This window comes from Microplitis mediator, chromosome 9, assembly GCF_029852145.1.
Source record: "Microplitis mediator isolate UGA2020A chromosome 9, iyMicMedi2.1, whole genome shotgun sequence".
In the NCBI taxonomy this organism is placed as follows: domain Eukaryota; kingdom Metazoa; phylum Arthropoda; class Insecta; order Hymenoptera; family Braconidae; genus Microplitis; species Microplitis mediator.
In genome coordinates this window covers 8,957,140-8,983,845 of record NC_079977.1, presented here as the reverse complement: position 1 = coordinate 8,983,845, position 26,706 = coordinate 8,957,140, and the positions used below count along the sequence as shown (strand labels likewise).

General features: G+C 28.8%; 3 protein-coding genes and 1 long non-coding RNA gene across 6 annotated transcripts; 2 read left to right on the top strand and 2 right to left on the bottom strand.

The window, feature by feature from the left end:
* Positions 1-339: 339 nt before the first annotated feature.
* Positions 340-13,787, top strand: LOC130674493 (2-hydroxyacyl-CoA lyase 1). 2 transcript variants are annotated; one of them, XM_057479839.1, is made up of 10 exons: positions 340-554; positions 7,505-7,646; positions 7,734-7,818; positions 7,898-8,256; positions 8,311-8,552; positions 9,204-9,465; positions 9,544-9,781; positions 11,413-11,520; positions 11,595-11,718; positions 13,648-13,787. In XM_057479839.1, the coding sequence occupies exons 1-10, from the start codon at positions 510-512 to the stop codon at positions 13,741-13,743; spliced, it is 1,701 nt and encodes a 566-aa protein (XP_057335822.1). In that variant the 5' UTR covers positions 340-509; the 3' UTR covers positions 13,744-13,787. The 2 variants fall into 2 exon arrangements, with proteins under 2 accessions (XP_057335822.1, XP_057335823.1); XM_057479840.1 differs by lacking the exon at positions 7,505-7,646 and having other exon boundaries at positions 341-554.
* A 50-nt stretch (positions 13,788-13,837) lies between these two features.
* On the bottom strand, positions 13,838-14,951 carry LOC130674494 (uncharacterized). 2 transcript variants are annotated; one of them, XR_008991057.1, is made up of 3 exons: positions 14,793-14,951; positions 14,166-14,485; positions 13,838-14,100 (listed from the first exon to the last, which is right to left on the bottom strand). It is a non-coding gene; the product is annotated as an uncharacterized LOC130674494 (long non-coding RNA). The 2 variants fall into 2 exon arrangements; XR_008991058.1 differs by having other exon boundaries at positions 14,166-14,561; positions 14,793-14,938.
* A 2,186-nt stretch (positions 14,952-17,137) lies between these two features.
* Positions 17,138-23,903, top strand: LOC130674467 (telomerase Cajal body protein 1). The gene is made up of 5 exons (XM_057479805.1): positions 17,138-17,989; positions 18,053-18,285; positions 21,182-21,415; positions 21,488-21,691; positions 23,687-23,903. The coding sequence occupies exons 1-5, from the start codon at positions 17,238-17,240 to the stop codon at positions 23,707-23,709; spliced, it is 1,446 nt and encodes a 481-aa protein (XP_057335788.1). The 5' UTR covers positions 17,138-17,237; the 3' UTR covers positions 23,710-23,903.
* Positions 23,904-24,047: 144 nt separating this feature from the next.
* Positions 24,048-26,564, bottom strand: LOC130674466 (disks large-associated protein 5-like). The gene is made up of 2 exons (XM_057479804.1): positions 26,225-26,564; positions 24,048-26,135 (listed from the first exon to the last, which is right to left on the bottom strand). Exons 1-2 carry the CDS (start codon positions 26,376-26,378, stop codon positions 24,178-24,180), a joined length of 2,112 nt encoding a protein of 703 aa, XP_057335787.1. The 5' UTR covers positions 26,379-26,564; the 3' UTR covers positions 24,048-24,177.
* Positions 26,565-26,706: the final 142 nt, after the last annotated feature.

The following is a 26,706-nucleotide window of genomic DNA, read 5'->3' as shown; positions in this document are numbered from 1 at the left end:
AAATTTTCAGAGAATATTTTTTTTAATATATAGAACGACTCCACAAAGTTTGAACCAAATCGACGATGGTTTCCCCCCTAAAAATAATTTTATTTGGTGGAATGACCCATATATTATATGTTCCTCTATAAAGTTTATTTAAATTTTATTCTCTAATTTAATTATTTGTTTAATGAAAAATGAATATTTAAAAAAGAATAATAAAAAAATTCTTAATGAATTGTTCATAAAAAAATTTTGTTTGGTTGTTATTATTTAAATTCATCGCGGCGACTTTGAGCGAGTTTAGCGCCGTGGGTCGGCTACGGTCGGAAGAAAAAGTCTGGGTACCCTGAAATACGTATGTAGATAAATAATAAAAATTAGTGTCATTCCATAAAATATTATAATGATTAAAAATTACTATTGAATAACAATCACATACGATAGATTTAAATAAGTATTTACATAAATAATTTGTGGGATCAGTTTTGCTAAAAGTTTTAACCGAGTTAACAATTTAAGTTATAATGAAGGACGGTAATCAAATTATTTCTGAGTCCCTCAAACACCAGGTAATAAACTTAAATACAACGTAGATGAGGAAATTTGGACTGGACGTTTTAACTGTAAATGATTGATAGAGATTAACAAAAAGAAAATAAATAAATATTCACTTAGAGGTTATGATATTATATAAGAAAGTTAATTGAAAAAATTATTTGCTAATACAAAGAATAGAAAAAACCTTATTTTGGTTAATTATTTTAATAAAAAGAAAAATATTTGGTGAATACTGAAGTTTAAGTATTGAGATATTTTTTATAAAAACTATGTAATTGAAAACAATTTTTTTTTTAATTTCAAGGTGGCCACAAAGAAATGAGTGTGAATGCAGCAGACATCAGACAACTTTAAAATTATAAGTAAATAGAGTAAACAATTAAAAAAATAAAATTTATAAAAAATGCACTCATTAATTTTCAAATTTTATTTTATTAATTATTTACTCTATTTATTAACAATTTAAAATTCGTCTGGTGTCTGCTACATTTACACTCATCACAAAAAAATGATTTTTAAATTTCATATTTCCCAATTTTCCAGTAAAGTTTTTCACATTTTTCCCTGATTCAGAAATTTTATTCGTATCAATAAGATATTCAAAGTTTTGACAATATTTTCATTGTTAATAATTGAATCTGATCTCTGTAACTCGAATGAAAATAGTTGTACAACATAAACAAAAAAGACAAATTGTAGCTTCAAGTGTTTAGTTTTCTGATCTGGTCTTGAATTTTTTCATAAACGGTTCCTGAGTAATGAAATATCAATCATAATTATCGATAAAAATTTGTTAAAAATTTTTTTTTCGATGGTTTTCTACGGATTACTCCGGAACCATGCATAAGAAAAAAAAATTCCAGACTAGATCAGAAAACACGACACTTGAAGCTACAATTTTTTTTTTTGTTTTGGTTGTACGACTATTTTCCTTCAAGTTACAGCCTGTTTGAAATCGCTTAAAAATTTTGAATGTTTCCAATATCCCTTAATGTTTGTTACTAGTGTATTACTGAAGAATTTCTTAATTTTAAATGGTCGCAATTAAATTCCCGATATTCCCGATTTGTGGCCATCCTAAATTTAATGTCTATCATACAGTAAAACATTAGTTTGAAATGTTCACATTTTACTGAAATTAATTTTATTCAGAATGTTATTTTTTTTTTTTTTTTTTGAGAGAGTAATCAAATACAGAATTTGCGATTTTTAGTATCTATCTTACTGTAAGGTGGATGAATACCGAAACGGGTTACCATTCATCCATATTTTTCCGGACATATTATGGTTTTTTGAAATGTCCGAGGCAGTTCTTTGTACATAAACATATAGCTTTTAGATACAAAATAATAAAACATTGTTTAGCAGCTAAACTTTTTTATCAGTGGACAAAAAAAGAGCACACTAAAACCCAGTCCGATTGCTAGAATATTTTCAATTAAAAAAAATTTTTATTTTCATGATTGTGTTAAAAAATATCTTCAAGATAAAGAAACGTAAATTTAATTTAAAAAATTATTCATCAATGACAAAATTATTATTATTAGCAAAAAGTTGCTCATAATGATTAAAAATTAATCCACTTCAGTAAAAACCAAAATATGTAGTTTGTTTCAATAAAAACAAAAAATGCAGTTCATTAAAAAAAAACTCCGCAACAAATTTGTTTATTTTATTAGGATATTTAAAAGTTTCAGTTGACCAGGTATTTTTTTTTTAAAAAGCTTGGGATTTTATTTTGTATGTACAAAGTTAAAAAAAAATTGAGTTGATAACCCTAATCTCACACCAAAAAAAATAAATTTCTAATTCTCAATTATTTTAGTTATTTATTTTTGTGTTTTAAAAATAATATATAGTAAATACAAATTTTTAAACATACTGAAGAAATCAATTTTTTATTATGTTTTCTTGGGTGATTAATTATAAATTATTTTTAATAGTTTCCAAAAAAAAAAAAAGTTTTTAAGTTTATATTATTCCATTTTATAACATCAAAATATTAATTCACTACAAGTTACTAATGCTTATTTTTACTGTAAAGATCAGTCAAAAAAGATATATTTGAATCGTTAATTTGAGAAACCCCATAAGTCATGTTTTTTACGAAATTGGGTTTTTTGCATTTTTGGGTTCTTTGGATGTCCCTCAATAGAAATCAATCAAAATATGCATCAAATCATCGTTTAAAAAAAAATTAACGGAGTGACACCAATTTCATTTAATTAAGAAACCACATAAGTCAATGACTTAAATAAACATATGCATTTTTAGTTTTACAAAAATAACTTTTTTTTTTTACTTAAAATTCGCGCTTTTTTGGGAAATTAATTTAAATTGTTGTTTTATTGTTGACTGTTATAAGACTAATTGAAATGTTTAAATTAATTATAATTTTTTGTAATTTCTGAGTTTCAGAGTTAAACTACATATTTAATACTTCATTTTATCAGTGTAATAAATGATTTGAGTGGAAACTTTTTAAGAAACAATGATTTTATAACTTTTTTTTTCTGTTTTGTTGAGAAACCCCATAAGTCAATCAACTTTAAATAATTTTTTTAAGTAGTTTCAGTTAAAAAATTAAATTTTTCTTGTTGGAATCTTTTTCAGAGACGCTTACTTTATTGTATTCAATTATTTATTTATTATTTTAATGTCAAGTTTTTCCAAAAAAATGTTTTTTGTGTTTCCTGAAAAATTTTGTTTTCTTGACTTATAGGGTTTTTCAAATAAATGATTCATTTAGTATATTAATTTTTTTTTATGTTTTACTTACGCTGAAAGAAAATTATGTATATTTCCAAGAAAAAATTCTTAATTCAAGTATACTTTTACCTGGATAGTGCCAAGAAAATATTTCCCTAATTGTAATAAAAATGTATTGCATGTAGAAATTTATGCGTACACGGAGAAAAAAATATAGTAAATTTTACTAAAGAATATGAGAATAATTACTAAATTTGGATAGTAATCTTGAAACGCTTATGATTTATATGAAAAATTCATAAGCAGATAAACATATTTTACAATTCGTTTAGTAATTTCTCATATACTGGTTATGGAAAATCTCCTATATTGCATATTAATTTTTAGTTATATTTAGTAAATTTTACTATATTAGAATGGAAAAAAATTAAATTAAATTTTTATTAGCTTTTAAACTTTTTATTATTATTGCTATAATTTTGATTATTATTGTTATTTATGTCATCTGTATTGGTGTTGGTGTCGATTTTTGTTTTTTAAAAAATCACTTGTTTTAACCGAGATTCGAACCCTGATCTCCCGCAAGCGAGTCCTTTCCTATGTCTGACAGCCCGATGTCTCCTTTATAGTCTAGTCGATAAGTTGAAAATGGTCGAAAATAGAGATACTGCCCTTAAAATTAGGTGCGATAGCTCATTGGATCCGGAATGACGTCTAGAAAAATGTGCCAAAAAATTGTATTAGCACATAAAAAATTGCAAAAGTTATAAACAAATTAAGATGAAAAAAAACAGGCTTTTCGTTTTTTGCCAATATTTCATAAACTATTAATATTTAAGAAATCTAACAAAATGATTCTTAAAGAGGAGGAAATTTCCAAAATAAAACTCCTACTTCCCGGATTTCTATCTCCATTATTTATAATTTTAATTTAACGCTGAAAATGGGTCTCCGCGCGACATTCTTACGTTGCGCGCGCAGCGTCAAAGGCGAGTACGACACATTAATTAATTTATTTAAGGTATTAAATATTTTTTTTTTAATTTTAAAAAATTATGGTGTATTCTGAACACTTGAAATAATTTATTCCCGTTGGAAATTTTACTTAAAGTTAATTTTTCAACAAGTTGAACGATTGTTAACTAACAAAATTTTCTCGAACTTACGTTTTCATTGTAAATGAGAAAAAATGTTTAAATAATTGTCGTATAAATTTTTCGCTTCGTGGAGCCTTTCTTACATACATACTCAACAAGATCACGCGATAAAAGTTAAAAAAATATTCATACTTTGTTTATAATAATTTTTGTACTTGAACAAAAACTGAAAAATCCAAGTAATGTTGCTAAAAAAATTTTTTTTTTTATTAATCATCATATTATCGTTCTTTCATTAGTACAAGATATCAATTGATTTGCAAGAAAATTTTTTTCCGTCATTTGTTGATAAATTTTTTATAAACAAATTGATTATTTCAATATTTTAAAAAAATTTTTTTTCACAAATTCATTCTATTAGAAATATTATGATTTTTAAATAAAAAATTTTTCCTTAATAACAATTTTTAATTGTTTATAATCGTTTTATTTATATTTCGATGGTTTAAATAATTAGTTAAGAAATTATTTTTTATCTAAAAATCATAATTGACAGTCCTCTATAAAGTAACAAAAAAAAAATTTTTTTTTATCAACAATTTCATTGTTTATTAACATACCAATTTGTTATAAACAAATTTTCAACTTTGTTATATTTTTTTTCTGAATCTTATAAAATTTACAAATACGACTACATATAACAAAGTATAGAAAAAAATTTTTTTCAATTTTTTATTGTACTTTTAAAAAATACATGCTACAAAAGTTGCAGCGGCTGCTTCATTTGTCTATTAAAAAACTAATATAACTTTTAAACTATTAGAGATACGAAAATAAACATTCTGGCCGATTTTATAAAGGATTTAACGATCTTTCAAATGAGCTATTATAAAAATTTTTAGTCATTGCTGATCTTTTGCCTTGAAGGTCTATAACCGTTTTTGCATTATTTAAAAAGTTAGAAGTCACGAAAGTTCGAAAAACATGGAAAAAAATATCCTTTTTTATAAACAAATGCGCATAACAATAGATCAGCAATGACTAAAAATTTTTATAATAGCTCATTTGAAAGATCGTTAAATCCTTTATAAAATCGGCCAGAATGTTTATTTTCGTATCTCTAATAGTTTAAAAGTTATATTAGTTTTTTAATAGACAAATGAAGCAGCCGCTGCAACTTTTGTAGCATGTATTTTTTAAAAGTACAATAAAAAATTGAAAAAAATTTTTTTCTATACTTTGTTATATGTAGTCGTATTTGTAAATTTTATAAGATTCAGAAAAAAAATATAACAAAGTTGAAAATTTGTTTATAACAAATTGGTATGTTAATAAACAATGAAATTGTTGATAAAAAAAAATTTTTTTTTTGTTACTTTATAGAGGACTGTCAATTATGATTTTTAGATAAAAAATAATTTCTTAACTAATTATTTAAACCATCGAAATATAAATAAAACGATTATAAACAATTAAAAATTGTTATTAAGGAAAAATTTTTTATTTAAAAATCATAATATTTCTAATAGAATGAATTTGTGAAAAAAAATTTTTTTAAAATATTGAAATAATCAATTTGTTTATAAAAAATTTATCAACAAATGACGGAAAAAAATTTTCTTGCAAATCAATTGATATCTTGTACTAATGAAAGAACGATAATATGATGATTAATAAAAAAAAAAATTTTTTTAGCAACATTACTTGGATTTTTCAGTTTTTGTTCAAGTACAAAAATTATTATAAACAAAGTATGAATATTTTTTTAACTTTTATCGCGTGATCTTGTTGAGTATGTATGTAAGAAAGGCTCCACGAAGCGAAAAATTTATACGACAATTATTTAAACATTTTTTCTCATTTACAATGAAAACGTAAGTTCGAGAAAATTTTGTTAGTTAACAATCGTTCAACTTGTTGAAAAATTAACTTTAAGTAAAATTTCCAACGGGAATAAATTATTTCAAGTGTTCAGAATACACCATAATTTTTTAAAATTAAAAAAAAAATATTTAATACCTTAAATAAATTAATTAATGTGTCGTACTCGCCTTTGACGCTGCGCGCGCAACGTAAGAATGTCGCGCGGAGACCCATTTTCAGCGTTAAATTAAAATTATAAATAATGGAGATAGAAATCCGGGAAGTAGGAGTTTTATTTTGGAAATTTCCTCCTCTTTAAGAATCATTTTGTTAGATTTCTTAAATATTAATAGTTTATGAAATATTGGCAAAAAACGAAAAGCCTGTTTTTTTTCATCTTAATTTGTTTATAACTTTTGCAATTTTTTATGTGCTAATACAATTTTTTGGCACATTTTTCTAGACGTCATTCCGGATCCAATGAGCTATCGCACCTAATTTTAAGGGCAGTATCTCTATTTTCGACCATTTTCAACTTATCGACTAGACTATTAGACAAAAGTTTTAGAACTTGTAATACATACATATTTGTATATGCTATCCCCACCAACTTTTAATTTTATCGATACATAGTAGAATTTACTATACAAATAGTAAAAAAATATAATCGTGTTAGCAAAAAAACATTGCGTATAGTAATTTTTAATACTTTGTATAGTAACAAATCCTATATTGTATTAGAAAATTTACTTTCTTAAATTTGTATTTATTAATAGTACTTATAGTAAAATTTACTATATAAATATTAAAAAATTTAATCGTCTTAGCAAAAAATATATCACGCATAGTAACTTTTAATATCTTATTATGTAATTTTTACTAACTAGTAAATTTTACTAAACGTTTAGTAATAATTACAATACAGAATGTATTTTTTCATATCTGTTAATAAAGTTTACTATAATATTGTAATTTTTATTATACTTTTTTCTCCGTGTAGGTTAAAGCGTTTGTTATTAAAATAAGAAATATTATACTTCATTTTAGTAATTTTTAGTCTCAAGTATTAAAAATCAAGAAAAAAAGTTTTCTTGCATTTAATTTTTCTTTCTCTTATCGTCCATTGTACAGGAAAAAAAGAACTTATCATTTTTAATTAATTTAATTGTTTGCCTTTGGATTGAAATAATATAAATATATAGATATTTTTAAATATTTTCATCTTATAGTAACAATCAATTTAATTCACAACTAATCTAATTTAAACGAAAATACAAAATAAAAATCTCTAGGGTCTTACTTATGTCTTTGGAATAATGGGACATCCAGTAATCGAATTAGCGATGTCACTGCAAGCTAATGGATTAAAATATTTAGGATTTAGAAACGAGCAAGCAGCTTGTTATGCCGCACAAGCCTACGGTTACTTAACAAGTAATTTTATTAATTAACTTTTACAATGAGACATCCAAATAAACTAAACATAAGTTAACTAGAGCAAATATTCAAATCAATAAACAGGAAAGCCCGCAGTTGTTTTGTGTGTATCTGGTCCAGGATTATTGCACGTAATCGGTGGTATGGCTAATGCTCAAATAAATTGCTGGTAACTATAAATAATTTTATCATCAACTAGCTCATTATTAATTATTTAAACCCTTTTTCATTTTCTTTTTGGATGAAAGGCCATTGATTGTATTAGCAGGTTCATGTTCAGAAGATCACGAAGGATTAGGAGGATTCCAAGAGTATCCACAAGTCGAAGCATCTCGACTTTACTGTAAATACGTAGCACGACCACCTTCAGCGGGATTAATTCCTCAGCATATTGAAAAAGCTGTACGTTTATCAACTTACGGAAGACCTGGTGTCACATTTATTGATTTACCAGCTACTTTACTCAAAGAACAAGTAGAAGAAAATAAAATAGTTAATGTAATTAGATGTCCAGAACCACCGATTACTTTTCCAGGACCGCTACTTGTTGATGAGGCCGCTAATTTATTGATGAATGCGTCACGTCCTTTAGTTATCATCGGAAAAGGTATTTTTTAATTCATAAGGTTTGTTTAATTTCATAGTCATAAATTGTTGATAGGTGCTGCTTATTGTCTTGCGGAAAATGAAATAAATAATTTGATAAAGGCTACACATTTACCGTTTTTGCCAACACCAATGGGCAAAGGTGTTGTTGATGACAATGATCATCACTGTGTTTCCAGTGCTAGAACTACCGCATTATTACATGCTGATGTTATTTTGTTACTTGGTGCTAGGTTAAATTGGATGTTACATTTTGGACGTCCACCGCGGTTTCATTCTCAAGTTAAAATTATTCAGGTAGGAAATTTTTGAAATTTCAAAGACAATGGGCAATGGTTTAAAAAATTATGAGTTAGTTTTGATAAATTTCTTTTTTACATTAAGGTAGGTTGGTAATAATTTTTGTCCGAGTTTTTCTCTCAAACACAAACTTTAAACACAAAAAAAAAGAATGAGTCTCAATGTATAACTTTATAATCTAGCAATAAAAATTTTTATTTTTCATAAATTTTTCTATGTTTAAGACAAAAACCTGGAAAACCTGATTTTGTCAAAACTTAAAGTACTTGAGAAAATTTATAAATTGACTTGAATCAATTTTTTTCGTTTAATAAAAGTGAAGATATGTTTATAGAAGTGATAGCTTAAAATTTTTTATTTTATGATTTCTTAAGTTTTATATTTTTCTCACCTCCGGGCGGAAAGCGTCAACTTTCGTCCCGCTGTGCAAAACGAAGTTGCCGTTTTCCGCTTTGCCTCGGCCAACAATTACATGTGATCTGAGACATTTCTTACTTTACTTCCCTAGTTGTGTAATATACTATTTTCTCTCTACTTCAATAGTTAAGTTCTCAAAAAAAAATTTTATTAAAATCACTCTATTGTAAATCTACTCAAAAAAATTACTTATATACTTTCTTCTCTTAATATAAATTACATTATAAACAGGTAGACATCTGCGCCGAAGAATTACACAACTCGATAGCATCAAAAGTAGCAATCCAAGCAGACATAAAGCCAACAGTCCACTTGCTAACGGAGGCTTTAAAAAAAAAACAATTTCATGTGAATAAAACAAGCGCCTGGTGGGTTAAATTAAAAAATGACATGGAAAAAAACAAACAAACTCTAGAATTAATGGCCAGAGACACTTCAGTGCCACTAAATTACTACGTTGTTTTCAAACACATCCAAGAAATTATTCCCATAGGTCTTTTTTTTTCTAAGTTGATTAAAAATAATAATGAATTTTTGTAAGTATTTGGAAAATCACTGATTATTATTTCAGACAGCATTATTTGCTCAGAAGGTGCTAACACGATGGATATAGGCCGTACAATTTTATTAAACAGCAAACCACGTCATAGATTAGACGCTGGTACCTTTGGTACAATGGGAGTGGGTCTAGGATTTGCAATTGCTGCTGCACTTTATTGTAAAGACACTCAATCAGATAAGAGAATAATATGTGTTGAAGGTGATAGTGCTTTTGGATTTTCTGCTATGGAGATAGAAACTATGTTTAGGTATTTTTTAATTAATTAATCAGTTACTCGTGTAAAAACAAAAAAACTTTCTTTTATCATGAACTTAATCTGAATTTTACTGTGAAATTAAAGTTTTGATACAAATATGAATTTCATCATAAATTCAACCTAACAACTTGTTATAAATATGTTTAAAAAAAAAAAAAAATATTTGTCATAATTATCTTATCATGATTTTCATAAAAATTTAAGATTATTTCGATAAATACACTGGTCACAAAAATTAAGGGATAGAAAAAAAATTCGAAATTTTTGGGTGATTTTCAACATGCTGTAACTCGGTGAAAAATGGTCGTAGAAGAAAAAAAAACCAAATGGTAGCCCTCAAGTTTCTAGTTTTCAGATCTGGACCTCAAATTTTTTTATCATGCACGGTTCCGGAGTAATCTTAAAAAAGTTGACGAAAAAAAAATTTCAAAATTTTTGCTCGTCTTCCAACAAGTCTATGGGCTTCAATAAATTTTTTTTGATAATCCGACCTTATGACTTTTAGGAAATTTTATGCCCTTTAATTTGGCGACCTACAAAAGTCTCTACGACGATTTGGCGCCGAGTTATCATTGATCAAAGCAAAAAAGTCCATTTTGGCTTTGATAATCAATAACTCCGGACGTATTGGTCGTACAGAGAATGGAAGTATGGTTTTGAAAACTGCAAAACATTCTCTATAAGGCAAAATTAGTGGCTTTTGATAGAAACATTTTTTTTGAAGCGATAATGTTTATTAAAAAACAGGTCAAAATTCGCATATTTAAGGATATTCGGAAATCTTGCTATAACTTTGGATATAACGGATGAACAAAAGATACTGTCGTTTTTTTTTTTCAACCTCAAAGTGTCCTGAAAAAACCCTGAAAATTTGAAAGTGCTGCGGTTTTTCTTTCTTAGTGTCCCAAAGCTTTAGATTTATCGATTTAGCCAAAAATCGCATGATTAGCGATTCTTTGGTTTTCAATCATTTCTTCAATGTCAAAAAGTTTTTTTTAGCGACAAGCTTCATTTCTTCAATCAAAAACAGTAATTCGTGAAAAAAATTGATGAAAAAAATTTTTTTCAATTTTTTTTTTTTTTTTCAAGAAATTGATTTTTTTTTATATTTTTCTTCTTTATCATCTTCAAAATGATTTCGATGTTAAGAAAATAAGACTTCAGTATGAATTTACCATGACGTCTTTAAAGAGCTCCTAATTTTGACTTCATAAAGAAGTTTAAAAAAGAATACATTTAGACGTTACAAAACGGACGTCTTATTTATGGAGTCTTCAAGAACTCTTAATTAAGAGTTTTTAAAAATGATATCTTTAAGAAGTCATTATAAGACTGCTTGAGGACGTCTTCAAAAAGACGTCGTAAAGCAGTCATTTCGACTTGAATGCTGTCTGGGTTCTAATTAATCTTATTATAAACTCTTTATCGTAAAATCTAATCAATAAATCCTGCTTGTATTTCTTGTCCTGTTTGAAAATTATCGGCATCAATTCATGATAAAAGTTTGATTCACGTCACAATAGCAATTTTCAAGTGAAATTCAGATTTAAAATCATAATGAAAGAAATTTTATTTAAACAGGTTACTCGTGTAAATTATTGATTAGTTAATATTTTTGGTAGATATAAATTGCCAATTATAATTATAATTATAAATAATAATGGAATTTATGGAGGAGTTGAAAAAGAAGTTTTTGAGAAGATTCAAAGTCTTGGTGAGCCTGCTGATGTGTGAGTAAAAATATTTATTTGTATTATTATTTGGGAATTATTGAGGTTGATGGCGATTAATTTTAATATTTTAGGACTCCGCCGTTTTGTTTAACCGCAGAAACTCATTATGAGAATTTGATGGGTCTATTTGGGAGGAAGGGATATTTTTGTAGGAGTGTTGGTGATATTCGATCAGCGTTAACAAATGCATTGAAGGTAAAATTTTTGTCTAAGAGGTTTTATAAGATAAATGAAATTTTGAAAAAGGAGGAAGGTTGAAATTTGTAATTTTCGAAGTCCTTTCGATGATTTAGTGACAAGTATTAAAGATAGGTAAAAAATTGTGTAGACTTTTTTATTGGACAGAAAATTTTCTGTAAAAAAGGTCTTGGTGAGTTTTTTTCTGAAATAAATATTTCGAATTTTAGAAGCTTTTTAAGTTTGAAAATTTTGTGGTAATTTAAAAATAAATTAAATAATAAATGTATTAGTTTTCAGAATTGTAATTATTGAATGAACTATGAATTTTAGAAAAAAACTATATGAAACTTTTTTGTATTCCATCGGAAATCGTCTGAAAATGAAAAAAAAATTGTAGCTGGCCTGTTTGAGATTTTGCTTTAACTCTAAGGGACTATTCCTTAAGATCCTAAAGAACAAAATTTACGCCCATTCAATTTTTATTAGCACCCATTTTTGCCTATGTGAATTAAGACTTTTAAAAAATGTCATTTTTATGCTTTATCAATTTCAGCTGTAAAAATTTCCCTATTTAGGATATCTATAAATTTGAGGTGTCATTTTAAAGGGGGATGGTAATAGTTTTTATGTGACGGATAAAAATTTACTCAGTTTATACCTGTCATTAATGACACGGTGCTGAAAATAAGCGTTTTTTACTCAATTTTTGTGTTCTTTAACTGACTGTAGCATTTCGACTTTTTAACGTAAGCAACTAATGTTACTTAGAAATTAAGTGTACATATCATAGAAGAAATAAAGCCAAAAATAAACCCAAACAGCCCTCTCTTTATTTACAAAATCTTCGCTTGAACTTTTGAAATTTCTAAAAATTCTATAATTCAGGCTACAAAATGAACGTGTTGACTGCGAGATGAAAATATAAAATTCACAAGATCTTCAGTTCTTAACTTCAACTTCAAATGTCTGCAAAGCTCGTTTTGTTATTTTCATTCTTCGTAAATGTGCAGTGGGTTTATTTGAAGTAATAATTAACTTTATTGCTGCAACGGGATTTTGTCCTGTTGCTCCCACAGGACTGCGTCTTATTGTAGCGCCGTTTTTTTTTTCGTATAATCAAATCTTTTTATATAAAGCGATGGCTTGCAGAGATTTTGTAACAATGTAACCAATAGAAAAAGAAAATGAGACGATAATATGTAATTTGTTATAAATTTTTACTAGCAAATTTATCAATTGTGAACAAAATAACTGAATTATTACATGAAAAAATTACGTTAATTATTACTTCAAATAAACCCTCTGCACACTAATTTCAAAAGTTCAAGCGAAGATTTTGTGTATAAAGAGGGTGCTGTTTGGGTTTATTTTTGGCTTTATTTCTTTTATTATATGTACACTTAATTTCTGAGTAACATTAGTTGCTTACGTTAAAAAGTCGAAATGCTACAGTCAGTTAAAGAACACAAAAATTGAGTAAAAAACGCTTATTTTCAGCACCGTGTCATTAATGACAGGTATAAACTGAGTAAATTTTCATCCGTCACATAAAAACTATTACCATTCCCCTTTAAAATGACACCTCAAACTTATAGATATCCTAAATAGGGAAATTTTTACAGCTGAAATTGATAAAGCATAAAAATGACATTTTTTAAAAGTCTTAATCCACATAGGCAAAAAGGGTGCTAATAAAAATTGAATGAGCATAAATTTTGTTCTTTAGGATCTTAAGGAACATTCCTTAGAGTTAGAGTAAAATCTAAAATCAGTTGACTTTGCCAACCAGACGATTTTATATGGAATGACTCATTTGTTTTTTCCAAAATTATATATTTTTCATTGAGATAATAATAAGTAAATAAAAATCCCAAAAGTTATTTTTTTTAAAACTGAAACTAGCTCATTAAATAATTATTCATCTAATTAATAATTGTTTTGCAGGAAAAGGAGTCACCAAGTTTGATAAATATAATAATAAATCCATCAGCTGATCGAAAAGCACAAAAATTCAATTGGTTGACAGAATCAAAACTGTAAATCACCGCTTTATATAATTATTTATCTATTTTCATTATAAATATTTTTATAAACAAATGGCAGTTACCATAAATATTTAATTACATATTAATAAATGTTTGAAATGTAATAAGCACTTGATTTACTGTAAATCACGAATCCTCCATAATTTCCATAAATTTTTGTGTCACTGCATCAATTGACGACTTTAAATTCTGATTATCATCTTGATCAGCTTCCTCAAAATCATCTAATGCACCAACTATTTTTCCCAGCTGCTGTGCTTGGTTAGTTAATTTATTATTGGCTTCAATTGATAATTTTTCCAACAGACCTTTTGATTTAATCAACTGGTTGATTGATTTAAATTTTTCTCTTCTATAAAAAAAGAATATCATTAAATAAATTAATTAATTAGCAAATTCATAATAAAATAGATTTACATTTTTTCTGTCATATCATTAATATTTTCCAAGGCATTTTGAGTTTCTATTTTGACTTGAATATCTGTTAACTGAGACATTATAAATGAATTATTCATCAGTTGGTTATTAGTTAACTATTTATTAATAACTAATATTTATTGAATATATCAATGTGTAGCCGGCATTTAAATACATATCGTACAGTGTTGCGATGGATTCGGGTGACTAGAGATGTTTTTGTAAGTAAACATTAATATTTTCGATCGATGTTTTTTGAAGTCGAAACACCGATCGTCTACCCTGATAGCCACACTTTAAATATAATTGCTCAGCAAGTTCTGCAGTGAAACATTTTCAGCTAACTTAATGACAAGTTTCTAGCAACCTTAAGGCTGGGCCGCACCTAACAAAGTCCTGAATTTAAGAATTATAATTATTTATTAAATAATTTTCATAACAGCAATTTTATTAGCTTCCGACTAAAAGCCGAAGACGAACTTCCTCGGAAGATTTTCATCATCCGAGTCCCATAAATATTCAAAAAGTAATTGGAATTCTTAAATTTAGGACTTCGTTAGGTACGGCCGAGCCTAAAGGTAACTTATATTTTTATGATAAAAAAAAGTCGGTAATGTTCTTTCTTACCATTTCAAAAGACAACTTTTTTCTAGTTAACTTGTGAAGTAAATTTGCATTCCAATTCGGGTAGTAAATTTACGTCAAATTCAATAGCAAGTGCCAGGGGTGGGTAGTTACGCGTAACGGACAGTTTCTTACGTATTTTACGTAAACTACGTATAATACCTTAATTACGGTATTATACGTCGATTTTTGTGCCAACTAGCGGATGTTACTTGAAATTGCACGATTTTTAATTTCTAACCGTTTTTCAATTGCTTCACAAGTCACGGGTCGAAGTATATAATTTTACCCAAAATGAGTTTATTTAAAAAAAAAAATGTATCAATCATTCTTGGAGGAAAATGATTTTGTAATTGAAAAATTGGATAAGAAAAATATTGCTCGATGTTTAAAGTATAATCATATGCTAAAAAATACTGCACAACTCCGATTACAGAGTCAGCGGTAAATATTTTCTTAATAATTATTTATACTTTTATTTAATTAAAGAAAGTATCCATTTTACAATAATTAATACACTTATCCAAAAAATTAAAGGAACAAAAAAATTTTATAAATTTTTTAGTCATTTTTGAAAGGCTGTATTTTCGTGAAAAATGATCGTATCGAAAAAATTAAAAAAGCAAATTGAAGCTTGAAATCTCTAGTTTAAAGATCTTCCCGCAAAATATTTTTTTGAGCGACGGTTTTTGCTTTTCCTCTTTACCTTACATTCACTCAATGACTAACGCAAAAATGAAAGAAAATCAAAAAAAAATTAATTTTTTCATTTTAGTAATGATGACACAAATTAAGGAACAAAACTTGTTCCTTTAATTGTTTTGTAAAACTTTAAGCAATCGGTCCGAACAAACGGTTCAATGGATCAATCTGAAAATTTTCAGGGTTTTTTGGGGTACATTAAGCTGTAAAATCACCTGGCAACATTATTTTTTTATCAATATTTGCAGAGTAGCGATGAGTCGACTAAAAAACCAGAAAATGGCCATTTTTTATGGGTTTTTCAAATGGATATCAAGGATGAAAAAAAATTTTTTTTTGAAAAAATCGAAAATGGAGCTTTTAGGGAATTTATTCAAGTTTATTAAACTGCCCTTTAAATTACTGTGTGACCATTACTTGCTGAGATATCAATAATCAAAGACAAAAGGATCCTTTTTCATTTGAAGGCTGATATCTCAGCAGCAAATTGTCGTACAGAGAAACAAAAAAAGCAAATTGTAGCTGAATAAATTTCAAAAACGATGATTATATTTATACAAGAAAAAATTTTTTACGCTAAATTTTGCAAAAATGCGTCTTCTCTCTGGATTTATGTTTATCGAGTTCGTCTTACGTCAACAGGTGGCGCTACAACACTAAACGTAAAATACGTCATGTAGAAAACTCAGTAGGTATTATACACTCGTTGTCATTAATGCCTGGTCCCCCAGGCTATAGAATCTTAGCCATGCAGGGGGCCAGGCATTAATGACAACGAGTGTACCTAGTATTATACATGTATGAAACTATGTATAATACGTCAAGTATTTTACTTGCCCTTCCCTGCCAAGTGGCATACAAATTGTTGTAAAAAACGGAAAAGTCTGGTTGACGGAAATTTGACGATTCAAGGAAACTTTTGCAAAGCAAACTGTGAGCTCCCTTAAGTTGGCGGGAAGAATTCGAGTTTTTGCAAATTTTTTTCAACAATTCGTTTGATCGTTGTTTGTTCTTCAATGTTCGTTATAAATAATTATTTGTTTGTTTTTTGTTTTTTTTTAAATTAAATTATTAAAAATTTATTTGAAGTTAGCGGTGACTATTCTTATTTCGAACACTTTTTTTTTCCATTTATCTTGATTTGTTTGTTAATATCCTACCAAAAATAGCGTTTGTTCGTTTGTTTTTATATTTATAATTAATTATTAAAATTTTAATTATGCCCGTTGTTCTAATACTAGCTGTACGCATGCGCAAGCGTTTACTCTGTTTTAAATTTTTTATTGTTTTCATTATTATTTATGTTCTAATTAAGTGAGTAATCTTATAAAGTAATTATCAAATCCTGTGTCCTGTCGATAATCTAGCACATCATAAGAGTATCCAGGTATTTACCGGAGAGTAATATCAATCAGCCACAATAAAATACGAAACGAAGGAGTCCTCAAAGAATCTCAGAAGACCACTTTTAATATTATTATTATTAACAAACGAATTTTTAAAAAAAATTTGCAAAAACTCGAATTCCCCCCACCAACTTAAGAGAGCTTACCAACATCGCCCATCCTTAACAGCTTAACACACACTATAACTCGCGAGTGAACTAACATAACCTTATTTGAAATTGTAAACAGCAGGTTTGTTGGTAAACAATTTAAAAAAACAACTGTTAGATGATTATTTAAATTTTAAATTAACAATAAAAAGAAACGAGTTATAATTGTTAGATATAATTATAAGTAAATAATGAGTTGTCAATTAAAAAATACTGATGATGTATTTAATGTAAATAAAAATATTTTAGCATCCAATGAATTAGAAAATTATAATAATAATGATAATTTATTGGATTTACAACCAAAAGTATTTAATACATGTGAAATAAATATTAACGATAAATTACAATCAGCAGAAGCTGAATTGCAACCAGAAGAAAATAAATTACAATCAGTAATTGAATTACCCGAATTGTCCAAAAATAATTCAAAAGTTCCTGACGTATTACAAGTTCAAAGAGAAAATGTACATATTTCTGATACAAAACTAAGTCAAGAAAATCATAATACTGTTCCAGAAACTCTAGATTCTGACACAATCACTGAAATTATAAATTATTATGACTGGAGCAAGACACCTAGACTGCTTTGCTCAGTCGCAGAAGAGCCACCGACGGATTTAGAAAATCTAACTCGTGGTTGTATTTGGTCACCAGATGGTACATGTCTGCTGGTTCCATCAGCAGATTTTAGAATCCGGGTCTACGAGTTGCCACGTGAACTCTACACTGGTACTTTACCAGAAACTCTACCTCTGCCTCTGCTGACTCCAGCTTTGAAAATAAAAGAAGGTGGTCTTGTTTATGACACCTGCTGGTATCCGTGGATGAGTTCCTGGGAACCTGATACCTGTTGCTTTTTAAGTACTAGCAAAGAAACTCCCGTTCATTTATGGGACGCATTTACTGGTTCGCTGCGAGCTACTTATCGTGCTTACAATCAGTAAGAATTTATTTCAAGATCACCCACTGAAGATAATTAATAAAACTATTTATTTTATTTCAGAGTTGATGAAGTTGAAGCAGCAATAAGTGTACAATTTGCCGAATCCGGTAGTTCAATATGGACTGGTTTTGACAATGCGCTACGTTCTTTTGATACCAACAGGCCTGGAAGACAAATTAATGATGTTTTACTTAAAAATGACTTTCCAAATGTACGTGGTATCGTCAGCTGTATTCGTGACAATCCGGCTATGCCTGGTTTAATTGCTTTTGGTACTTATTCGAAATGTATAGGTAACTATTTTCATTGTCATCATAAATTGATCTTGATTGGTAATAGTATATTACACACCTAGAGTAGTAAACAAGGATCTTATTTAAAAAACGAATAATAATTAATTATCAACATTATTCTTCAAACTAAAATTTTATTTTAACCCTTAATGGCCACATGGGGTGTCTAGTCACCCCAGGCTTAAAAAAAGTGGAATTAGAGGTCGTAAACCCCATGTGGCCGTTATGTGGCCTGGATGAGGTGTGGCCGTTAAAGATTAATACTTAAAATTACAAAAAATAACTGATAAAATATGGTTTTTGATTTTATTTAATCATTTACATTGAGTGATTTAATCTCACTCCAATAAAAAGTGATCGGGTATGGGGTTTTTACCTTATAAACTTTAACAAAAATCAGAAATCAAATTTTTCGTCTAGCTTTCAAAATATACGTTTTGCGAAAGTTTACCATGATGTTCCATGAAAAAATAAATTATACATATATTTATAAATATCTGTTAATGATGAAAATTTCAAGAACACTGAATATTTAAAAGTTGTTATTACTATATGATAGTTTCTTTGTAATAGTATATTGCACACCTAGGGCAGTAAAGTAAGAAATATCTCAGACCACATGTAATTGTTGGCCGAGGGGAAGCTGAAGTCAACAAACATGTGATCTGAGGCTTTCTTATTTACTGCCCCAGGTGTGTAATATACTATTTTCTCCTCGACGAAGGTGAAAAGCGGCAACTTCGTTTTGCACAGCTGGACGAAAATTGACGCTTTCCGCTTCCGTCGAGGAGAAAAATAGTATACACATCTTGGGAAGTATACACACCTCAGCTTCACCTCGGCCAGCAATTACATGTGATCTGAGACATTTCTTACTTTACTAATTTGATACATCACACTTTAATATATTATAGATTCGCAAATAATTATTTATCAATAATAACTTTTTTTGTTGAAAGTTTTTTTTCTAAAAATTGTAAAAAACGCATTAAACAGTTAAAGTAAACGACTAATGGTACTGAGTGGGTACAGGGGCTTTTACCTTACCTAGTTTTTTAATTTCACAATTGTGATGAAAAACAATCAAAATTATAAATAAATAAAATTATTTTGATATCTTGTTTAGTAATATGAACCAATTAATAGTTTTTGAGAAATGTTATTTAGTTGGACAGATATGCGCTCTCTTATGATTGTCAGATTATATTTTAAAAATTTTTATTTCCATTAAAATTTAATACAATAAACATTCTAATCTGTTCCAATTATAATTCTTTTTATTGGTTTTCATAATTGTAATCATAAAATGATGTGATCATTGTGGATAATCGAGATAAAATATATTCGCAATCTTTTACTCCCTTCGCTGGTGGTCATAATTATTTGCTCTGTGAAATATAAGCTGGATCTCCCAAAAAAACATGACAGGATAGTTATGTTTCGTTACTTTGAAAACTGTGATCATGCAGCCTTGGCTCACAGTCTTAACGAACGGCTAAACCTACGTGAGATGGACATTGACTCTACAGATCCAAGTAAACTCGTATCTTATTTTCTTACTGCAGTATCACATTCCCTTAATGAATTTGCACCGTTTTCGGTGAGAAAGTTAAGTCGGCCAAGTAGTCCATGGGTGACAAACGAACTTAAGTTCGGAATCGTGATGCGATCTACAAACAAGCGCGTAGAACCGGTGGTCAAAATCTCTTGTTACTGTACAGAAATAGGAGAATAATATTGAAAATCAAATTAAACAATGTACGTGACATCTACTTCAAGAACATCCTAGCTAATGAACCATATAGATCTAATATATGGGTGAAACTCAAACGACTGGGTATTGTTAAAGCAAGACAGTCATCACCGCTTGACCACTTTGGCGCAGATCATTTAAATAAGTTTTATGCCAAAACCTTGACTAAATACTCACATTGTAGCAGAGATTTTGTTTTGAATCTGCCGCTTTATTGTACAAGACAGACTAGATACAATTTCCATTTGTTTAAAATTGACATCGTTGATGTGACCAAAAGTCTACACAACGTTATCGAAGTCTACTGCTAAAAGTCCTGATGGCTTGGACCTAAAATGGCTAAAAGATCATTTAGTGCAGGCGTCTCTTTGCTTGGTTGCTATTTTCAATCGCTCATTAGACACAAACTTATTCCCTGAACAATGGAAGTCTGTCTTTATTATTCCATTAAATAAAGTTACGCCACCGAAATCGATGTCAGATACACGCCCCATTGCGAATTTGTCTCATTTGGTCAAAGTTTTTGAGCGCATTGTAGCAAACACAGTTGTATCCTATCTTGAGTCGAACAACTTACTAGATGATCACCAGTTTGGTTTCCGGAAATTTCATAACAGTCAAGCTGCACTTATAAGTTTAACAGATGAGATTCGTCGAGCTATTGATAATGATGATCTCACTTATTTTATTTTATTTGACTTTACTAAGGCTTTTGATCATTTAAATTCAAAAGTACTTTTCACCACGCTTATAATTGATGATTTAAAGAAAAGAAAAAAATTATCTTTTCCCGCAAAGTTTAAATAAAGTAATAAATTTTTCATATAAAATGTAGCATATTGAATTGAAAATCTTATTTTCAAAGTTGAAATTATTTACAGCCAAAAATTGAAGTCTCTTCAGACATCTTTCCAATCACATCAAATTCCCATACGAAAAAAATATATTTCCGGGCAAATCTGGAATATGTCGCATATATGTAACATATATATAAATATATGTCATATATGCAGAGTTGCCCGGATATATATTTTTTTCGTATGGGTTTAATGAGTTTAATTTTATCACAAAAATTTCTCGCGAGAAAAAATTTAAGCTACTCTTTTAAAAATATAGAAAATAAACTATTAATTTATTATTTAGGATTGTACAAAGATGGACCTTTATGTGTCTTAAAAACAGACAGTGGAGTCACGCAGATTGAATTCAGTGCCTGTGGTACCAAACTATACTCAGCTGTAAGACGCAGCAATGAATTGATTTGTTGGGATCTACGCAATCCGGGAATTATTTTAAAATCATTTGAAAAACGTCAAGCTGACACTAATCAGCGAATACAATTTTGTCTTAGCAATGATGGGAATCAAATAATATCAGGTAATTTTAAATCAATTGATTAATTTATTTATATTAATGTATTAGTCAACAATTTCATTTAATTCATTATAGGAAGTACTGATGGCGAAGTAAAAGTCTGGAGTCTTGAGAACTCAACGGAAACTGAGGTTTCCCCTTCATGGAGTATAAAATTATCAAATGATTGTATTAATGGTGTCAATGCTCACAAAACATTACCTATACTTTCTACATGTTCAGGACAGCGATTTCATGATGATGACATTTGTAAAGATAATAGCGTCAGATTTTGGTACTGTAAGTAATTTTTTATTTTTGTTTTTAGATCAAATAAAATTGTGTCATAAATAACACCGGCACACAAAAAAAATTAAGTAGAATGTGCATTTGACCGGACCTACCTACGGGTACGTATTTTGGTCCGCTGAATCCGAACTCGAGGTCAGTTTGACCCCTACACCCTCGAAATTTTGAGAAAACTTCGAAAAACCGTAAAAATGATGAAAATCGGCAGTTTTAATGATAAAAAAATTTTTTGGAACTAAACTAAGCGTGATTTTCATGTATTTCGATCCGCTGAATATGAATCGAAACTTTATTGAGACCATGAGCCGTTTTAAATGTAACAGTGTTAACATGATGGCAGATTTTTGTTGGATGTTAAAAAGAGAAGTACCCGAAGAAAATCGTAAACGAAAGAGGAATCCACTACGAAGATCATTTAAGGATAAAAGAGTGCGATACAAACGAAGGAAAGTTTAGGATTCGTAAAAATCATTTCTTTCTATCTTTTTATGTCTTGTGTTTTTCACAGATTTCAAGTTATTTGATATATCTACGTTATAGAGTATTTATTTTAGGCATTAAATCATGTTCAATCAATTTTTTTTCTGTTATGAATGGTAATTTTTACAATTTTTTCGAATTTTTCCAGCTTTAGAGGGTGAATAGACTAAAAAAATTAAAATGCGAATTGAAGACATCAAAAGATATAAAATTTTATCTGAATTGGACCAGAAGAAGTTTTTTTATCATGAAAACTGTATTTTTTCGGAATTTTCGAGAGTTTTGTGTGATTTTTTCACATTTAAAATGGCTCGTGGTCTCAATCAAGTTTCGATTCATATTCAGCGGATCGAAATACATGAAAATTACGCTTAGTTTAGTTCCAAAACATTTTTTTATCATTAAAACTGCCAATTTTCATCATTTTTACGGTTTTTTGAAGTTTTTTCGAAATTTCGAGGGTGTAGGGGTCAAACTGACCTCGAATTCGGATTCAACGGATCAAAATACGTACCCGTAGGTATACCTATAGGTCCGGTCAAATGCACATTCTACTTAATTTTTTTTGTGTGCTGGTGTAATTGATTCGTTTGAAGGTTTTTTTCAGTAATACTTGATCAGGGAACTAGTACTCGATCACTCCATGTATTTTTTTTATCTATGTTTAGCAAAATTTAGTAAATATAGATATACAAATACATGAGTGATTGGGTACCTGTTTCCTGATCAGGTACTGGGTCTCTTATATCTTTTTTTATTAGACCTGATATCTTTATTTATTAGACTTAAAAAATAAATTATAACAAATATTTTTAAAACGGAGAAAAAAATATTGAAATATAATTAATTGACATAAAGAAATTTTTAGCTATTGTAAAGAGTCTCATGTCGCAATTTTCAAAAAATTTTGTTATAACATCGAGTTACTAATATCCAAAGAGCGTATCTCAAAATATACGCCTTTTGGCTCTGCAGAACCGAACATTTGAGATACACCCTTTTGACATTAGTAACGCGATATATTTTAACATGAAAAAATTTTTTTCCCTTTGTCTAAAACATTCATAGGCTCACAATATTATCATTGATAAAAGTTTAAATTAAAATATCTGAAGTAAAAATTTCTAAAATTCAAATATTCAAATTTATTTTTCCAAAGATCATTTTGCTAACGTCTTAAATTTTATTAATTTTAATATCCCAGACATCATGATCGTCAACATTTATCTCTTTTTTTATGCATCTGAAGATCGGAACATTTTTCGCGGAACGAAAATAAAAATACGAAATAAAAAGTAAAAAATCTACTGGATCCAAATTTTTAAAATGTTTCACATAGGTACTAGTATACCAGCCGAAAATTGCGGCCACCCCAAATTACCCTTTAAGTCACCTTTAAGCAGTCAAATTATGTAAATTTTTTTCATTTTCGTTGCGCGAAAAACGTTTCGATCTTAGGTACATATTTTCTTATTAAACAATTAATTTAATTAAATTGAATTCCAGGTGGTCCCGACGATACAGCGTAAATTTAATCATCAAAAAACATGTGATACCGAAGTACAAAATTAAATCAACAGTAAATTTTTTCAACGACGATCTCAACAAAATATTAAACTGATACACAATTAAATTTATTCAAATAAGTAAATCTATAAATAAATGAACAATGAAAACTTATTTTAATCTAGACACTTAATTTATTCAAGATAAATCTATATCATTTTAAATCATCTTATTATTTAATTTATATGAAATTTTGAGTAATTTTTTAAATATTATTACATTTGAAATATAATTTTTTTAATAATAAAAATAAAATAAAGTTATAAAATATAATTAATTGTAATTTCTATTATTGTTATTATCATTATTAATAATAATAAGTATGGGTATTGATAAATTTATATACATTTAATAATAATAATTATAATAATAGTTATTTTTAAAAAATTACTAATCAAATAAATATATAAGTCAAAAATAATAAAATTCAATTATCTAGGTTTCTCGCACGCAGTACAATCATCAGATACATTGAGTCTGATAGATTTTCTTGATGATCTTCTACTAGGAGTCGCGTTCTCTTTATTTTTAGTAAGCGAGCGAGCTCTGTTTTTTTTAGGTGTAGCTTTGTCAACTGTAGATATGGAAGTTAAATCACCTTCTTCAACAGGATTTAAAGTCTCAACAACAGGAGCAGAAGGTTTGCCAGTTTCAATTAATTCAACCGCATTACGGTTTCGTTTTCTTCGATTTATGCCAAATAATTTCTGTGCCAATAACTGAGCAGCTTTTGACGGTACACGTTCTTCTGGTAGATCAACGACGTGGTCAATAAACTCAAGTTTTTTTGTTGTTTGATTATCAATTTCGACATCATTACAAGTATCAAGTTGATGATCGTCAGAAATTGTAAAATTAACTTTGGTCACAGATTTATTTAATCCTTGCCCGTCGGTTTTTTTCTTCAAAATACTTTTACCAGGAGTTTGATCCGAATTAATGTAATTGATAGAACTGTCAAGCTTTACTTCTGGAGTCTTCACCATGCGGCTTCTCAAGATCCTGCCGTCAGGAGTTTGTTTTCCAGCATCTTGCTCCTGTAACTTTTTTTTCCTCGCAGCTTCAATGAACATCTTCATCTTGCTTGAACCGACAACTTTATTCTTTTTTACAGCTCTCACTTTTTTTACCACTGGAGCCACTACGTCCACCTCTTCTTCAACCCAACCCTTCTCCTTTAACTTCTCCAGCTTAGCAAACCGATCATGACAATTTCTTATCTCCGGGCCCATCATTTCCCAAAATCCTTGGAGATCCTGGCTTCCAACAAGTGTCTCTGGATTGTTTGACTCGCAATCAGCGACAAGAAGGCTAAAGCGATGGAATTTTTTTTTTATCAATAGCTTGGACTGGCCAATAGCCTGATTTATAATAAAAACACCATCCTCTATAGTTTCTTCAGATTGAATTTTCTCCCAAATACGGCAGAGAGCTTCGAGTTTCTCTGTCTCCTGGCCCAACAAATACTTGTAGTACTGTGCGGTCTTCTGCTTATCCTCCAGTGATGTATTCAACATTGATTGGACAGTTTCCTTGGTTGGTATTTCTCCACCAAATGAATTGTTGAGTAATCGATCACGTTGTTCCTTGCGAGCATTTTTACCGCGACCCGTGATTATAAAAGGAGAAAATGCTGCTGGAACTGGTGATTCAGCTCGCGTACGTTCAACTGATTTATTAATTGGTGTCTTTTTTATGTCAGGCAGACAAAGAGTTTCAACTTTAGATTTAATTGAATCAGTCTTCATGTTGGCTGGAACTTGACCAAAATAAGAAATGTTAGTTGACGTAAATGATGTCGCAATGAGCTCAGAAATGCGTGATGATAATTCTTTTTTAGTAGGTCCAACATGATTAAGAATTGGTAAAGACTCAATATCTGCGGGTGGTTTAAAAACATAATTATCAGGCGCTATTGATTTAAAACTTTTATAAACTTCTGGTCTCTGTGATTTTAATGGAGTTTTGTTGGTTACTTTAACTGGAGTCTTGCTATTTATTTTAACTGGTGTTCTCGTAACAAGTTTTGATGGAGATTTAAATGACTTTGCTAATATTTTTGTTTGAGCTGGTGATTTTTTAGCTAAACTTGTTGATTTAGATGAAGGATTTACTTTCGATAAATTTGATTTTGCTTCCAAGCGCTTGGCAGTAGCACGTGTTACTCTTTTAACTGGTGATTCCTTTTTAGGTGGTTTTTTCTTGCCGTGTTGATGCGGCAATGGCGGATCCGTAGACTTTGGGGAATAAATTTTATGATGAGGAATTCCAACTTTAAATGCTGGTTTTTTTTTCGCAGCTTCTAATTTTTTTTTAATTATCTTTTCAGCTCGCCAAAGCTCTAATCGTCTTTTGAGTTCCTGTCTCGGTGGACTCGCTACGATATTGTCTGCAAAGATAGGTTAGGATTGAGATTAGTGAATTGTTATTCATTTTTAATGAATTCTGACGTTAAGTATTTGAAAATTAATAATTTACCTTCTTGGATACCATCATCTACAGCGCGTACCCGATTTAATTCTTGAGCTCTCTGTTGTTTTCTTTTCTGCTCAACGTCCAAAGCTCTTCCTAATCGAGCTTCTTCACTTTGAAACGGCACTTTTTTCTGTTTAAACAAATTAATTCGATCCATTTTTAGTTTATATATTTATTTAAATATTATTTTATAAGTACACTAAAACAATTATAATTTTTTTTTATTCACTTTTAATTAAAAAACATATGAATAACGTTCACACAAAATACGAGCTACGGTCTACGACAGCCTACGATCAAAACAATAACCGACAATTTTAAATATTAAAACAGACGCCGTATGACGTCACTAAATATAAATGCTACCACTTTTTTTACTACCTTAAGTTTTCAGCTGTTTAAAATGGCACAGTTTGCTGAACTAAATAAGTCCTGAGTAAACTTAGAAAGATTGTGTATAGTAAAAGCATATGTACTATACCAAA

Bases quoted from the DNA above. Each gene is read 5' to 3' on its own strand.
- LOC130674493 (XM_057479839.1), top strand. From the start codon at position 510: ATGAAGGACGGTAATCAAATTATTTCTGAGTCCCTCAAACACCAG. The intron at 555-7,504 runs GTAATAAACTTA...AAAAATCTCTAG, and splicing joins CTGAGTCCCTCAAACACCAG to GGTCTTACTTATGTCTTTGG. The intron at 9,466-9,543 runs GTCTTTTTTTTT...TTATTATTTCAG, and splicing joins CCAAGAAATTATTCCCATAG to ACAGCATTATTTGCTCAGAA.
- LOC130674467 (XM_057479805.1), top strand. From the start codon at position 17,238: ATGAGTTGTCAATTAAAAAATACTGATGATGTATTTAATGTAAATAAA. The intron at 18,286-21,181 runs GTAACTATTTTC...TTTATTATTTAG, and splicing joins TACTTATTCGAAATGTATAG to GATTGTACAAAGATGGACCT. The intron at 21,416-21,487 runs GTAATTTTAAAT...AATTCATTATAG, and splicing joins TGGGAATCAAATAATATCAG to GAAGTACTGATGGCGAAGTA.
- LOC130674466 (XM_057479804.1), bottom strand. From the start codon at position 26,378: ATGGATCGAATTAATTTGTTTAAACAGAAAAAAGTGCCGTTTCAAAGT. The intron at 26,136-26,224 runs GTAAATTATTAA...CTATCTTTGCAG, and splicing joins AGATGATGGTATCCAAGAAG to ACAATATCGTAGCGAGTCCA.